The sequence below is a fragment of the Thalassophryne amazonica genome, chromosome 8, assembly GCF_902500255.1.
Source record: "Thalassophryne amazonica chromosome 8, fThaAma1.1, whole genome shotgun sequence".
Lineage (NCBI taxonomy): Eukaryota > Metazoa > Chordata > Actinopteri > Batrachoidiformes > Batrachoididae > Thalassophryne > Thalassophryne amazonica.
This window is the reverse complement of record NC_047110.1, coordinates 74,806,923-74,819,271: the sequence shown is the minus strand read 5'-3', so window position 1 is coordinate 74,819,271 and position 12,349 is coordinate 74,806,923. Positions and strand designations below refer to the sequence as shown.

At 45.6% G+C, this 12,349-nt stretch overlaps 1 protein-coding gene across 2 annotated transcripts in view; it reads left to right on the top strand.

Moving 5' to 3' along the window:
- Nucleotides 1-12,349, top strand: part of mapk8ip2 (mitogen-activated protein kinase 8 interacting protein 2) — a 97,056-nt gene that overhangs the window by 61,507 nt on the left and 23,200 nt on the right. For both annotated transcript variants that reach the window (XM_034176670.1, XM_034176669.1), the window contains exons 3-5: nucleotides 650-892; nucleotides 1,012-1,090; nucleotides 6,732-6,914. In XM_034176670.1, the coding sequence (XP_034032561.1) occupies nucleotides 650-892; nucleotides 1,012-1,090; nucleotides 6,732-6,914 (505 nt within the window). The remainder of the gene's footprint in view (nucleotides 1-649; nucleotides 893-1,011; nucleotides 1,091-6,731; nucleotides 6,915-12,349) is intronic.

The window sequence follows — 12,349 nt, the reverse complement described above, 5'->3', positions numbered from 1 at the left end:
TCTGGGAGCATCTGTTGGTGTCGCACTTTTTCCAGCTAGTTTTCTGAAGACAAGTCAAGGAATGGAGATATGTCACTACATGTGTTGGACCTCATTTAGACCAGTCGTTTGGAAATACAAACAGTACGGTACCGTATGGTAAGAAGAGGTACATGGGAGACATAAACCCAGATCTTTTTTTTCTCTGCAAAGCTTTCATTGTTCCACTCTGTGATGAATGCTCATGTTTTTGCAGTTCTGTGGGCTCTCCATCTGGGAAAAGGCAGACATTTGTTGGTTCTAGTTTTAACATGTATGCACAGGACATATGGACATCTAATATGCACACACACTTGGTGCAGCAATGACAACACAAAACATTAAATCTCGGATTACATCATTAGTGCTGCTCTCTGAAGAACAGCATTACATCATTACACAGAAAATTGTTATTGGCTGCTGTATTAATCTTTAAAATACCTGCTACAGCACCTTTACAGCACCTACAGCATCTTTACTTCTTTGACAGCAGATGGCAAGCAGGGAATTTCATCTGAACATTCTCCTGTGTTGGTAGAACAAACCGTGCTTAACTTGTATTGTATTGTATTGTAACTTGTAAATATTCTTCAGTATATTTAATTGTGCTTCCTGTTATTCCCTCCTTCAGGACTCCCTCATTCTTGAGAAGAATGACATGCACCACCCAGTCTGCTCCTTCCAGGATGATTTTCAGGAGTTTGAGATGATTGATGATGAAGATGAGGATGATGAGGAGGAGGACGAGGAAGAAGATGAAGAGATTGACCCTGATGACCCTCCATCCCCCTCGGCCTCTCCCCCACCCTCCCCTATTCTGGGCACCCTCAAAAGCAGACCCACCTCATTGAACCTCACCAGTGCTGTGTCTCAGGTAAGATAACCAAAAACACAATAATTAAAATAATAATATATTGTTTCACTTTTATACATGTCAATACTTGTAATGAAACAAGTGAAATATTCCCTCTGCCCCTATTGTGTTGTCATTAGGATTCACTGAATAACAACAGCAGTCTCTCTCCAAAGAAAGGAAGCTGGCAGGACTCTTTACGTAACCCTGCGTCACAGGGTGAGAATCTGATTTCTCTCTTACAGCAACACTGTGTGGAGCTTGTTGATCTGTTGTCATTTGTGTGTTTGTTAATCCTGTGTGCAGCAGCTAATGCAGGGATATTGTTTTCAGCCCTGTGTGAGAAATAAGTAATTCAGTGATCTGATGCAATTTGGACTGAACTTTGTGGAAAGATGGAGGGTCAGGCTTGGACAAATTAATTTAGTTTTCAGAAAAATCAGTTAAAAGTCAAAGTCACAGGCCAAGGCCAAATTTCAGTTTAATGACTACATATAGGCAATATTTGCAAGGGCTGTTTTGAGGTCAGAAGGAGTCGCATTTAATGTTTGTGGAATTAAAAAAATCTGATAGCGTGCAAAGAGAAGAGCTATATTATTACATGAGAGTAGTCTACAGTGGCAGCGAAGTATGTGAGGGTGGTGCAGGATGTGTATAAGGACAGTATGACAGAGGTGAGATACACAGTAGGACTGACAGATGCATTCAACATGGAGGTGGGATTACATCAAGTATTAGCTCTGAGCCCTTTCTTGTTTTCAGTGGTGATGGACAGGTTGACGGACAAGATCAGACAAGAGTCTCCATGGACTATGATGTGTGCAGATGACATTGTGATTTGAGAGTCGACAGCAGGTTGAGACGATCCTAGAGAGGTGGTGATACGCTCTGGAGAGAAGGGGAGTGAAAATCACTAAATGCAAGAATCTTGGAGAACATGTGGGTGAATGAGAGAGAGAGAGCACATTAAAATAGTGAGGTTACAAAGAGTAGAGATGGTGGAAGTAGACAAGTTTAAATAGCTTATTTTCTGGACTGTACTGTAGTACATCACACCAGAGTATTAGTCACATCTCTCCAAAAATATGTCATGAAGAGGAAAAAAAATATACGAGGTCTGCGAGAAAAATAATGTACCTTTTAATTGTTTTCAAAAACTACATGGAGTTGAATCACGTGCGATTACATCAGCCAACCTTGAACCCTCGTGCGCATGCGTGAGTTTTTTCACGCCTGTCGGTTACGTCATTCGCCTGTGGGCAGGCTTTGAGTGAGCACTGGTCCACCCCCCTCGTCAGAATTCCTTTGTCTAACAACTTGCAGAGAGACTGGCGCTTTGCTTTATCAAAATTTTTTCAGAACCTGTGAGGAAGATCGAAGTGGACACCATTCGAGAAATTCAGCTGGGTTTCGGTGAAAATTTTAACGGCTGATGAGAGATTATGGAGTGTTACTGTCGCTTTAAGGACTTCCCACAGAGTGGGACGTTGCGCTGCGCTCTGAGGCGCCATTGTCAGCCTGTTTTGAGCTAAAAACCTCCAAATTTAAGCCTCTGTTGACCCAGGACGTCGTGAGAGAACAGAGAAGTTTCAGAAGAGCTCGGGATCAGCAGTTTATCCGGACATTCCACTGTTAAAGGAGATTTTGTAATGAAAGACGTGCGGACGGATTGACACGTCGGCTACCTAAACTGCTAATTAGCAAAGCTAACTTTTTCATTAGCGGATTAGCTTTTCAGCTAACTTTGAAAACCATCAGCGGACCAATTAGCTTCTGCTAAATTTAGTTTCGCTAACTTTCAGTCCGCTAAAATTTTTTTTTGCTGGTAAGGTGAGTAAAGTAAAAAACGTTTGTAAACCCTAAAAATCATACATGTTACAGTGAGGAAAATAAGTATTTGAACATCCTGTGATTTTGTAAGTTCTCCCACTTAGAAATCATGGAGGGGTCTGAAATTTTCATTTTAGGTGCATGTCCACTGTGAGAGACATAATCTAAAATAAAAAATAAAAAAAAATCCGGAAATCACAATGTATGATTTTTTAATAATTTATTTGTATGTTACTGCTGCAAATAAGTATTTCAACACCTGCCAATCAGCAGAAATTCTGGCCCTCAAAGACCTGTTAGTCCGCCTCTAAAAGTCCACCTCCACTCCACTTATTATTCCAAATTAGAAGCACCTATTTGAGGTCGTTAGCTGCATAAAGACACTTGTCCACCCCACACAATCAGTAAGACTCCAACTACTAACATGGCTAAGACCAGAGAGCTGTCCAAAGACACCAGAGACAAAATTGTAGACCTCCACAAGGCTGGAAAGGGCTATGGGGCTATTGCCAAGCAGCTTGGTGAAAAAAGATCAACTGTTGGAGCAATTATTAGAAAATGGAAGAAGATAAACATGACTGTCAATCTCCCTCGGACTGGGGCTCCATGCAAGATCCAACCTCGTGGCGTATCAGTGATCCTAAGAAAGGTGAGGAATCAGCCCAGAACTGCACGGGAGGAGCTGGTCAATGACCTGAAGAGAGCTGGCACCACTGTTTCCAAGGTTACTGTGGGTAATACACTAAGACGTCATGGGTTAAAATTATGCATGGCACGGAAGGTTCCCCTGCGTAAATCAGCACACGTCCAGGCTGTCTTAAGTTTGCCCATGACCATTTGGATGATCCAGAGGAGTCATGGGAGAAAGTTATGTGGTCAGATGAGACCAAAATAGAACTTTTTGGTCTTAATTCCACTCGCCGTGTTTGGAGGAAGAAGAATGCTGAGTACCATTTCAAAAACACCGTCCCTACTGTGAAGCATGGGGGTGGAAGCATCATGCTTTGGGGGTGTTTTTCTGTACATGGGACAGGACGACTGCACTGTATTAAGGAGAGGATGACCGGGCCCATGTATTGTGAGATTTTGGCAAACAACCTCCTTCCCTCAGTTAGAACATTGAAGATGGGTCGTGGATGGGTCGTCCAACATGACAATGACCCGAAGCACACAGCCAGGATAACCAAGGAGTGGTTCCGTAAGAAGCATATCAAGGTTCTGGAGTGGCCTAGCCAGTCTCCAGACCTAAATCTAATAGAAAATCTTTGGAGGGAGCTCAAACTCTGTGTTTCTCAGTGACGGCCCAGTAACCTGGCTGATATAGAGAAGATCTGTGTGGAGGAATGGGCCAAAATCCCTGCTGCAGTGTGTGCAAACCTGGTGAAAAACTACAGGAAATGTTTGACCTCTGTAATTGCAAACAAAGGCTACTGTACCAAATATTAATATTGATTTTCACAGGTGTTCAAATACTTATTTGCAGCAGTAACATACATGAAGAAGGCCAAGCTGCCTGTCCAGCTGATGGTGCAGTTCTATACGGCCATCATCGAGTCCATCCTCTGCTCCTCCATCACGGTGTGGTACGCCGGGGCCACAGCCAGGGACAAACACAGACTGCAGCGCATTGTGGCCTCTGCTGAGAAGGTGATCGGCTGTAGCCTTCCATCTCTCCACGATCTGCACGTCTCCAGGACTCTGGGCAGAGCAGGTCGGATCACAGCCGACCCTTCTCACCCTGCACACAGTCTATTCAAACCACTCCCCTCGGGCAGGAGACTACGGTCCTTCTGGACCAGAACCTCCCGCCATAAGAACAGTTTCTTCCCCTCTGCTGTTAGACTCATGAACTCCTCATAACTCAGTCACCTTAACCTTAACTCTGTCACTTTATCATTTTATCACGGGTCACTTTAGACAATGTACTTTGGTTTTAATTGCACTCCTCCCACTGCACTGTTTTTTTCTGTTCCTCTTTCTTTCTGTTTTTCTGTTGCACACAGCCTTTCATATTTCATATGTCATTTTTTATCTTATATTTTGTCTTATTTTGGCACATATTGTACATTTTATCTTAGCATTTTATATTGCTCTCTGTTTAATGTTGCACCATTATATTGAAGCAAATTCCTAGTCTGTGAATCCTGTTCACTGGCAATGGCAATAAACCTCTTCTGATTCTGAAATAAATTATTAAAAAACCATACATTGTGATTTCCGGATTTTTTTTTTTTTTTTTTTTTAGATTATGTCTCTCACAGTGGACATGCACCTAAGATGAAAATTTCAGACCCCTCCATGATTTCTAAGTGGCAGAACTTGCAAAATCGCAGGGTGTTCAAATACTTATTTTCCTCACTGTAGTTCCTGTCTGTTGTGTATCTGCAGCAGTCTCTTCTGTCGAGATGAGCTCCCATAGCGTAAATCAGTGTGTCTGCTTTAAAAGTGAGTACATGCAAATCTTTTTTTTTTGTTTAAATGAAGACACTTATTGATATATTTTTATGTAAAGACAAAACTTACATGGGTTTTCTTTGGTGGGGAAGCTCAACGCAATGCATGAGCTGTAAATTTTACCATTCGCATTGAACGCAACATGGGTGAGCCAGTCCTGTGTTTATAAATATCATACAGAGATAAACGGTGACTATTAATATTGCGATTTACTGCCTTTTATAAAGACGATGACTGTGTTTGGGATTTTATTTTTTATTTATTTTTCATGCATTTGTTTTGTGCTTGTGAACACAGCTCTATTAACAGTTTATACTTGTATAATATAGAGATAAACTGTGACTTCTAATACTGCGATTTACTGCTTTCGATAAAGATGACAGTTTTTGGGGTTTTATTTTTTATTTTTCGTGCATTTGGTTTTTGTGTTTGTGATCCTGGAAATTTACGCAGCAGGCCCTGCTGGCTCATCAGTAGTCGACAGTGTAATCCGATGTGGCCAGCCGCCCTTTAACCGCTGCACTTTAACCGCTGCACACGGACAACAGCATTAACATCGCAACATAAAACTATTTTTATATTGTGCCTAAAACTCTCATGAATATATTCTCTGGGTTTATAGACGTTATTGCGTTTGCTTTATGTAAACATGCAAGAATCACAGGCTGTCTCTCCGTTATTTTCAATGGGAGCTGCTGTGAGCTACAATCGCTTCCTGATCATGTTGTTCTGGGGGAAAGTGAAGTTTGCTCTTTAACGTCTTGATTATTGTTCTTTACAGCACTGTTTGTCCTCTTTGATCCAGACTAATATATATAATATGTCTGAAATTCAGTTTGCGCTTATTAAATTCCACGCAGATTAAACGTAGGAGACACGGATTATTTGTTATAATTGCTTTAGCAAGTTTTCAGGGTATCATGCAGCAGTCTCTTATTAACGTGACGAAAAGCATAAAAAATTACATTTTTGTAGTATAGTATTCATTTACAATTGTCATCATGTGGATTCTCTATGTTGTTTTGACTGCAGCGACTCTCTGGTGTGCAAGGGATTATGGGATACATGAAAACCCTGGATGACCTTGTCAGTACTAAAAGTTAGCGGTAACTTCTGCTAAATGTTTTAGCGGTTTATCGGTTTAGCACCACAAAAGTTAAATTTTCAGTTAGCGGATTAATGGTTATTGAAGCTAACTTTTTGGTTAGCTGTGCCCACCATTGGTGACAGAAGAGTATCTGCAGCAGTTAATAGCAAACCTTTAAAAGGCGGTAGTGAGACAAGTTGTTGTATGGCAGAGAGGTGGTAGCATGACCAAAAACACAAGTGGTAGAGCTGAAGATCCTCTGATTTTCCTTGGCAGTGATGAGGATGGACAGGATTATGAGTAAGTATATTAGAGCAGCAACACAGGTAGAATTGTTTGGAGACAAGGTCATAGAGACAAGATTGAGATGGTTTGGGTATTTACAGAGGGCGAACTCAGCATACATCAGGAGAAGGATGAGCCAAGAGGCAGGAAGAGTAGAGGAAATACTGTAAAAAACTCAGAAATAAAGGTATGTTCCACCTCCAGGTTGTCTGTCTCCAACACACTCATGTATGGAGGATGGTACCCACGTGACAGGCCAGTGCCCCACCTCTCCGATCTCCCAGGCACCAGGTACTCCACCCACACAGGCAGGGGATGGCAGGCACACCCCTCACAGACCCCTGCTCTGTGACATGGAGGGCAACAGGCGGGAGAGGCTAGAATACGGTAATAAACCAGCCAACACAGGCAGCTCAGAGCGCATCTCATTTACATTATGCTGTGGCCCGCTGTGATATGAAATGGAATCTTCAGTGATTCATCAATTTAGCAAAACATAGCAAACCAACCCCACTCTGTCCTCCACAGACGCAAATGTTGAAATGTTTGCTGAATGTCCTCATTCTCATTTTTTCCTCTGCTGGTTACTTTGACTTTGCCACATTGTGTTCTCCCGCACCTTAACCCTCACCTCATTCATTACTTGTTTATGCCCTTTCTCTCAAGCATATTTTATATTTCCTTTTTTACTGTGTATATTTCTTTTATTACATTATTACATTTTTATTTACATTGCTTCTTATATTCTATTGTTCTTACCAGCATGCTTATTTTATGTTATTTCATTTTTTCCCCCACTTATATTTAGATAGTTTATACTTAGTTATATATACGAGGGCTGTCAATAAAGTATAGGTCCTTTTTATTTTTTTCAAAAACTATATGGATTTCATTCATATGTTTTTACGTCAGACATGCTTGAACCCTCGTGCGCATGCGTGAGTTTTTCCACGCCTGTCGGTGACGTCATTCGCCTGTGAGCACTCCTTGTGGGAGGAGTCGTCCAGCCCCTCGTCGGAATTCCTTTGTCTGAGAAGTTGCTGAGAGACTGGTGCTTTGTTTGATCAAATTTTTTTATAAACCTGTGAGACACATCGAAGTGGACACGGTTCAAAAAATTAAGCTGGTTTTCGGTGAAAATTTTAACGGCTGATGAGAGATTTTGAGGTGATGCTGTCGCTTTAAGGACTTCCCACGGTGCGAGACGTCACGCAGCGCTCTCAGGCGCCGTCGTCAGCCTGTTTCAAGCTGAAAACCTCCACATTTCAGGCTCTATTGATCCAGGACGTCGTGAGAGAACAGAGAAGTTTCAGAAGAAGTCGGTTTCAGCATTTTATCCGGATATTCCACTGTTAAAGGAGATTTTTTAAATGAAAGATGTGCGGACGGATCTGCGCGTTGGGACGCAGCCGGTGTGGTGCGGCGGCACAGGAAAAACACCTCTGTGTTGATAACCATTTGTAAAATCCAGGCGGCTTTTGATGGCTTTCAGTGGAGTGAGTATATGAGAAAGTGTTTAACAGCTGGACATGTTCCAACTTGTCCTTAAGGCTTCCAACAGAGGTGTTTTTCCTGTGGCGGAGCGTCGCAGCGGCTGCGAGCCAACGCTGCAATCCGTCGGCACGTCTTTCATTAAAAAAATCTCCTTTAACAGTGGAATATCCGGATAAAATGCTGAAACCGACTTCTTCTGAAACTTCTCTGTTCTCTCAAGACGTCCTGGATCAATAGAGCCTGAAATGTGGAGGTTTTCAGCTTGAAACAGGCTGACGACGGCGCCTGAGAGCGCTGTGCGATGTCTCGCACCGTGGGAAGTCCTTAAAGCAACAGTATCAGCGTTCAAGCATGTCTGACGTAAAAACATATGAATGAAATCCATATAGTTTTTGAAAAAAATAAAAAGGACCTATACTTTATTGACAGACCTCGTACATATACATATATATATATATATATATATACATATATATATATATATATATATATATATATATTTGGGCATCCAGTGTGGGCAGCAAAGTAAGAATTTCATTGCACAGGGAAACATGTTTCTTTACTGTCCACATGACAATGAAAGCTTTGAATCTTGAATCTTCTCTGTCTGAAAGGCTGCAATATTTGCAATAAATCCTGGAAGCCACAAATACAGAGTGTACTCACATTCATTATCTCTGTGTTGTGTGGGCCGCCAGAAGAGGATGTACTGCTGGCCCACCACCAAAGGGCGCCCTGCCTGAAGTGCGGGCTTCAGGCACGAGAGGGCGCTGCCGCCATGGACACAGCCGGGAGTGACAGCTGTCACTCATTAATTCCTGACAGCTGTCACACATTCTTCATCATCGCACTCCATAAAGACCAGACGTCATCTCCACCTCATCGCCGAGATATCATACTTCATTGGAGGTAATATCCTCAGCCGTTTGTGTCTTTTGCAATATATCTGTATATTGTGAGTGTTTGCAGGAGTACCGGTTCCTTTTTCTGTGGAGGCTGAGTGAGTGCAGGACGGCACTCTTTTCCCCTGAGGAATCACTGCGGTACTCTGCAACATATTGAGTGAGAGGTGGAGGTGGCATTCCCACCGCTGTTGTTACTGGGTGTACACACACCCACACTTGACTGTCTTTGTTCTTCGCCAGCAGTACCAGATCCGACAGTCAGGGACAGTGATCACCTGGGAATTCGGGACTTGGCGGCTCCAGTATTCACCAGGTTCTGTGGGGGCGGAAATCGTGTGGTTCCGGCTCTTCTCAGGACAGACGTCTTCTATCCTCGAGCCTGCCCACACGTCACCTTTGTAATTTGACTGTAATTATATTCTGAGATTGTCTGTATGTTCGTTGTGCACATTTCACAACATTAAATTGTTACCTTTTGGCTCATCTACTGACCGTTCATTTGCGTCCCCTGTTGTGGGTCCGTGTCACTACACTTTCACAACAGGATATCTCGGCCAGCGTCATGGACTCCGAGGGGCGTCACCCGGCTGTTGAACGACCAATGGGAGAGCAGGGAGCGCAGGCGTCTGCAGGAGGCGTGATTGGTGAGCTACAGCACATTCTCACCGCCTTTACGGCTCGGTTGGATCAAATGACCGAGCAAAACATCCTCCTGAACCGCAGGGTGGAGGCTCTCTCCGCACAGATGGCGGCGAGCGCTCAGGGCGCTGCTGCAGCTCGTCCTCCTGCCGACCCTGTGCAGAATATGAACGTTCCAGTGGTGGTTCAACAACCCCTCCCACCATCCCCTGAAGCATACATAAGCCCTCCTGAGCCGTATGGAGGTTGTGTGGAGACGTGCGCGGACTTTCTCATGCAATGTTCGCTCGTCTTCGCACAACGTCCCGTCATGTACGCGTCAGACAATAGTAAAATAGCTTATGTGATTGCTCTGCTTCGGGGTAAAGCATGCGCCTGGGCTACGGCGCTCTGGGAACAGAACTTACGGTTGTTATCAGCATACACTGGGTTTGTGGGGGAGTTCAGAACAGTGTTTGATCACCCTAACAGAGGAGAGACCGCTTCAACCGTGCTGCTGTCAATGAGACAGGGACGCGAGAGCGCAGCCGCTTATGCAGTCAACTTCCGCATCGCGGCTGCGAGGTCCGGCTGGAATAACGTTGCGCTCCGCGCCGCCTTCATAAACGGACTGTCGTTGGTTCTGAAGGAGCAGCTGGTAGCTAAGGAGGAACCGCGGGATTTAGAAGGGCTTATCGATCTCGTTATATGGTTAGACAATCGGTTGGAGGAACGCCGTCGGGAGCGAGGCGAAGGACGTGACCGGATACGCGCCGCCCCTCTCCCTTCCGGGTTCGAAAAGGCGCCGCCCTCCCCACGCTCCACAGCCACAGCGCTCCGTGGGGTAACAGCTCCCCCTGCTGACGTTGTTAGGGAAACGCACAGGGCCAAAATGAGGAGGCTGATCCGCGGGGAGTGTTTTCTCTGCAGCTCAAAGGAGCACATACAGAAAAACTGCCCCAAACGGCCAAAACGACAACACTCGCCCTTAGAGACTGGGCTAAGGGGGGGTCAAAACATTCAATTGAGACACACACAGATTGCCACACGACTCCCAGTCACAATCCTGAGCGGGGATTTAACCCTTCAAGCCCCAGCACTGGTGGACACGGGGTCAGAAGGGAATCTGCTAGACAGCAGATGGGCAAGGGAGGTAGGGCTCCCTCTGGTGGCGCTTCCTTCGCCATTACAGGTTCGGGCACTAGATGGCACCCTCCTCCCTTTACTCACACACAAGACACAACCAGTAACTCTGGTGGTGTCTGGAAACCATCAGGAGGAGATTGAGTTTTTTGTAACTCCTTCTACCTCCCGCGTGATTTTGGGCTTCCCATGGATGTTGAAGTACAATCCCCGGATTGATTGGCCGTCTGGGGTGGTGGTTCAGTGGAGCGAAACCTGCCATCGGGTGTGTTTAGGATCCTCGGTTCCTCCCGGTTTACAGGCTAAGGAGGAGGTCAAAGTCCCTCCCAATCTGACGGCAGTGCCGGTTGAGTACCACGATCTTGCTGACGTCTTCAGCAAGGATCTGGCACTCACCCTTCCCCCGCACCGTCCGTACGATTGTGCCATTGATTTGGTTCCAGGCGCTGAGTTCCCGTCCAGCAGGCTGTACAACCTCTCACGACCTGAGCGCGAATCAATGGAGACCTACATCCGGGACTCATTAGCTGCCGGGCTGATCCAGAACTCCACCTCCCCGATGGGGGCAGGTTTCTTTTTTGTGGGCAAGAAAGATGGCGGACTCCGTCCATGCATTGATTACAGGGGGCTGAATGAGATTACGGTTCGCAATCGATACCCGTTGCCATTGTTGGATTCCGTGTTCACCCCCCTGCATGGAGCCAAAATCTTTACTAAGCTGGATCTTAGAAATGCGTATCACCTGGTTCGGATCCGGAAGGGAGACGAATGGAAGACGGCATTTAACACCCCGTTAGGTCACTTTGAGTACCTGGTCATGCTGTTCGGCCTCACCAATGCCCCCGTGACGTTCCACGCCTTGGTTAACAACGTCTTGCGGGACTTCCTGCACCGATTCGTCTTCGTATATCTGGACGATATTCTCATCTTTTCTCCGGATCCTGAGACCCATGTCCAGCATGTACGTCAGGTCCTGCAGCGGTTATTAGAGAACCGACTGTTTGTGAAGGGCGAGAAGTGCGAGTTTCACCGCACGTCTTTGTCCTTCCTGGGGTTTATCATCTCCTCTAACTCCGTCGCCCCTGATCCGGCCAAGGTTGCGGCGGTGAGAGATTGGCCCCAACCAACAAGCCGTAGGAAGCTGCAACAGTTCTTCGGCTTCGCTAATTTCTATAGGAGGTTCATTAAGGGCTACAGTCAGGTAGTTAGCCCCCTGACAGCCCTGACCTCTCCAAAAGTCCCCTTCACCTGGTCGGATCGGTGCGAAGCCGCGTTCAAGGAGTTGAAACGACGGTTCTCTACTGCGCCAGTTTTGGTGCAGCCCGACCCTAGCCGCCAGTTCGTGGTTGAAGTGGACGCCTCTGATTCAGGGATAGGAGCCGTGCTGTCCCAGAGCGGAGAGACCGATAAGGTTCTTCACCCGTGTGCCTACTTTTCACGCAGGCTGAACGGAACTATGACGTTGGCAATCGAGAACTCCTTGCGGTGAAAGAGGCTCTTGAGGAGTGGAGACACCTGTTGGAGGGAGCGTCTGTGCCGTTCACGGTTTTCACTGACCATCGGAACCTGGAGTATATCAGGACCGCCAAGCGGCTGAACCCCAGGCAAGCCCGCTGGTCACTGTTCTTCGGGCGTTTTGACTTCCGGATCACCTATCGCCCC